This window comes from Triticum aestivum, chromosome 7A (genome assembly GCF_018294505.1).
Source record: "Triticum aestivum cultivar Chinese Spring chromosome 7A, IWGSC CS RefSeq v2.1, whole genome shotgun sequence".
In the NCBI taxonomy this organism is placed as follows: domain Eukaryota; kingdom Viridiplantae; phylum Streptophyta; class Magnoliopsida; order Poales; family Poaceae; genus Triticum; species Triticum aestivum.
In genome coordinates, this window is record NC_057812.1 from 289,516,472 (window position 1) to 289,520,482 (window position 4,011).

The window sequence follows — 4,011 nt, forward strand, 5'->3', positions numbered from 1 at the left end:
AGTTTCCTTCAACTCATCAAGTAGCGAGGGCGTCGAAGGTGCCGGTAACATAGATGCCACATACGCAAAAATGGTGATGTGGCAAAGAGTTAATAAGAAAAGAGACAAATAAAGTAACATAATATGTTATCATCACATAGCGCTTTCCAATACAAATTAAGTCTACAAAGTAATAATTGAAGACATCTATATTACCACGCCTATGAAGTTAATAACATACACAAGTAACATGTCCATATTACTAGTAGTCTAAATTACTCTCCACTATGACTAGCCTAATATGGAATGGAGGAAGTACTTAGTTCTTGTGGGTCCATTTCCGTGAGATTGTGTGCGTTTGAATATCTGCATAGTGGACTGAAATTTCTTGACTCAAATGAGCAATCAGGTCTCTCTCAAACTTATCCACTATTATCGGATGGTTAAAAGAGAGGTTGCCCTAGGTTTCATATCTAACGGCCTCCAATCAAACGCCCAAAAGGGAGGGGAGGGGGGAAATGACAAGGCCGAAGGGAAGAATGGAAACCGCCGTGGCGCCTCCTCCCATTCCCTCCTTCCTATCCAGCCATCAAGGCCAGGAGGAGCTCGCGCCTCACCTCTCGCATGCCGCGCCCCTGCGCTCCCGCTCCCTTCCATTTCCGTCCCCAAATAAACGAAACAAAATTAGCGCATTCCCCATCCTCCTCCGCCGCCGCCGGAGGACGGCTGGAACCGGAGACCAAGAAAGATCGACAATTCCGCTCGCCATTGCTCCGTTGACCGACCGGTGACCAGGAGGGGGCGGGGCCGCCGCGGCACAGGATGGATGACCTGAAGGCGATCTTGGCGCGGCCGATCCAGGTCGCGGAGCAGGTGATCAAGTGGGCGGAGGAGGCCCAGACGTGCCGGCAGGAGTGCCTGGAGCTCAAGACCAAGGTCGAGCGCCTCGCCTCCCTCCTCCGCCAGGCCGCGCGCGCCGACCTCTACGAGCGTCCCGCCCGCCGCATTCTCGACGACACCGGCAAGGCGCTCGACAAGGCCGCCGCCCTACTCGACCGCTGCCGCGCTCGCGGCATCGTCCACCGCGTCTTCACCATCATCCCCGCTGGCTCCTTCAAGAGGACGTCCAACCAGCTCGACAACTCCCTCGGCGACCTCTCTTGGATCCTCCGCGTGTCCAACTACGCCAACGCTGGCGATGACCTGGATGACCACATTGGCTTGCCCCCCATTGCCCAGAACGAGCCCATACTCTTCCTCATCTGGGAGCAGATCGCCGTGCTCTACACCGGCACATTCGACGCCCGCGCTGACGCCGCGGCTAGCGTTGTCTCTCTCGCGCGCGACAATGACCGCTACGGCAGACTCATCATCGAAGAGGACGGCGTCCCGCCTCTGCTGCGCCTCATAAAGGAGGGCCGCCCCGAGGGCCAGGAGAACGCCGCGCTCGCCATCGGCCTCCTCGGCCGCGACCCGGAGTGCGTCGAGCTCATGGTGCTCGCCGGCGTCTGCACCGCCTTCTCCAAGATTCTCAAGGACGCGCCCATGAAGGTGCAGGGTATGGTGGCGTGGGCCGTGTCCGAGCTCGCCACCAACCACCCCAAATGCCAGGACGCGTTCATGCAGAGCAACGTGATCCGCCTGCTGGTGTCCCACCTCGCCTTTGAGACGGTGCAGGAGCACTCCAAGTACGCCGTCGCGTCCAGGATGAGCCTACACTCCGTTGTCATGGACAAGAAGGGCAGCGGCAAATACTCGTCCCATCAGGACACATTTGATGCGGCGGAGCACACCGCGGCCAACAGCTTGTCGGCGAAGCCCACAGTCGGTGGTAGCGCCGCTGCCGGTAGTAACGCCGCTGTCGGTGGTAACGCCGCTGCCGCCGCTGCCACCGCCGCCGGTGGCACCAGCTCAAGTGGCGTGACGGCAGCTGCGGCTGCGAGCATTGGCAGCGTTGCGGGGACGAAGCAGCACAATGTGTCCTTGTCGGGGACGAGCACGCGAGGGAAAGAATACGAGGACGAAGAGACCAAAGCCTACATGAAATCCAACGCAGCCAGAGCGCTGTGCCAGCTAGCCATGGGCAATGCCGCCGTGTGCAAGAACATCACGGAGTCCAGGGCGCTGCTCTGTTTCTCCATCCTCCTGGAGAAAGGCGCCCCAGACGTGCAGTACAACTCGGCCCTGGCGCTCATGGAGATCTGCCGTGTGGCGGAGCAGAACGCGGACCTCCGGCGGTCGGCGTTCAAGCCGACGTCCCCCGCGGCGCGCGCCGTGGTGGAGCAGCTCCTCCGCGTGGTCACCAAGGCGGAGTACGACGATCTCCTCATCCCCTGCATCATGTCGCTGGGCTGCCTGTCGAGAACCTTCCGGGCGACGGAGACCCGGATCATCGGGCCGCTGGTGAACCTCCTCGACGAGCGGGAAGCCGACGTGTCCCGGGAGGCTGCCGTGGCGCTGACCAAGTTCGCCTGCACGGACAACTACCTCCACGTGGACCACTCCAAGGCCATCATCAACGCCAGCGGCGCCAAGCACCTGGTCCAGCTGGTCTACTTCGGGGAGCAGGTGGTGCAGGTGGCGGCGCTCCTCCTGGTGTGCTACATCGCGCACAACGTCCCCGACAGCGAGGACCTCGCGCAGGCGGAGATCCTCACCGTGCTGGAGTGGGCGTCCAAGCAGGCGTACATGGTGCAGGACACGTTGATCGAGAACTTGTTGCCGGAGGCCAAGATCAGGATGGAGCTCTACCAATCCAGAGGGGCAAAAGGTTACCATTAACGTACGTCAAATTGATCGATCCACGTGCACCCACCGGTTTTGTTGCAGATCCGAGAGGCTGGCATGGCATGCATGTACGTAGGAAGAACACACAAGCTGACTTCTTCACATCTGCCTAGCAATGTGTATATACATCTCAGGTGCTTTTGCGTATACTTTGCTTGACCCTTTTGATCCCAACATAGGTTGCAAAATGGTTTGTATCAATCCGTGTGATTAACATCTTTTGGTTGGGGATAGGGCCTTGACACTGGAGGCGGTTAATTTTATCGTGGACATGAGAAGGTTGTGTAGGGTCTGATGATGTTCCTTCTTAACTTGTAACTTGTACCTTTCTTGGTGGTATAGCCATTTCTTCTTATTCGGAGTGTAGCATCTTGTACTCTCATTTCACCCTAATGGTCGGTGTATATTAGTATTCACTTAATTACGAGAAGGAACATGTCAAGTTTAAATCTTCAGTATCATCTCTGCATATCTATGTATGATTCTCTCTTGTCAATGTCTATTCATGACAAAACAGTTCAATTTTGCACCTGGTTTTTTAGACGAAAGCCACGAACAACGCCAGGCTTTATAAATTACTAAAGCCGCACCAATAAGGCCAATTAGTTACAAAGCTCACTGATTACAAAACAAAGCGAACACCACAATGAAATTACTCCTTTAAGAGCATCTCTAACAAACCCCTTATCGCGCGGACCCTTAAAATCGTTATGTGGGCCAAGAAAGTGTGTTTTAAGGGACAATTTAGCTGCGGCAAAACAAACCCCTTATAATCAACCCTAAAAAAGAATATTCTTTAAATATACCCGCCACCTCGCCTCCCTCGATGCACCGCCGCCCTCGCCACCAATCCTCCCTTGACGCGCCGCCGCCCCACTGTGCCTCTCTCGACAAGTAGACTGACTCCTGTCTGCATCTACTACTATCAGTCCACACATCGACCGCTATCCAGAATGCATCTAGAGTATTAAGTTCATAAATAATGAAGTAACGCCTTAATCAAAATGACATGGTGTAGACAATATACACTCAAGCAATATTAATAAACCCCATAGTTTTACCCTTAATGGCAACAATACAAATACGTATATTGTCCCCTTTTTTCACTGGGTTATAGATCACTGCAAGATTAAACCCATTACAAATCACCTCTCCCATTGCAAGAAAAATCAATCTAATCGGCCAAACCAAATCAATAGATCAGAGAGAAATACAAAGCTATAATAATCATGCATAAAAGAGTTC

General features: G+C 54.3%; 1 protein-coding gene across 1 annotated transcript; it reads left to right on the plus strand.

Moving 5' to 3' along the window:
• Window positions 1-540: 540 nt before the first annotated feature.
• Window positions 541-3,221, plus strand: LOC123151250 (uncharacterized). Its single transcript, XM_044570995.1, has 2 exons — window positions 541-2,900; window positions 3,001-3,221. Exon 1 carries the CDS (start codon window positions 802-804, stop codon window positions 2,758-2,760), a length of 1,959 nt encoding a protein of 652 aa, XP_044426930.1. The 5' UTR covers window positions 541-801; the 3' UTR covers window positions 2,761-2,900; window positions 3,001-3,221.
• Window positions 3,222-4,011: the final 790 nt, after the last annotated feature.

Excerpts from the sequence above, each read along its gene's own strand:
- LOC123151250 (XM_044570995.1), top strand. The coding sequence starts at position 802 with ATGGATGACCTGAAGGCGATCTTGGCGCGGCCGATCCAGGTCGCGGAG.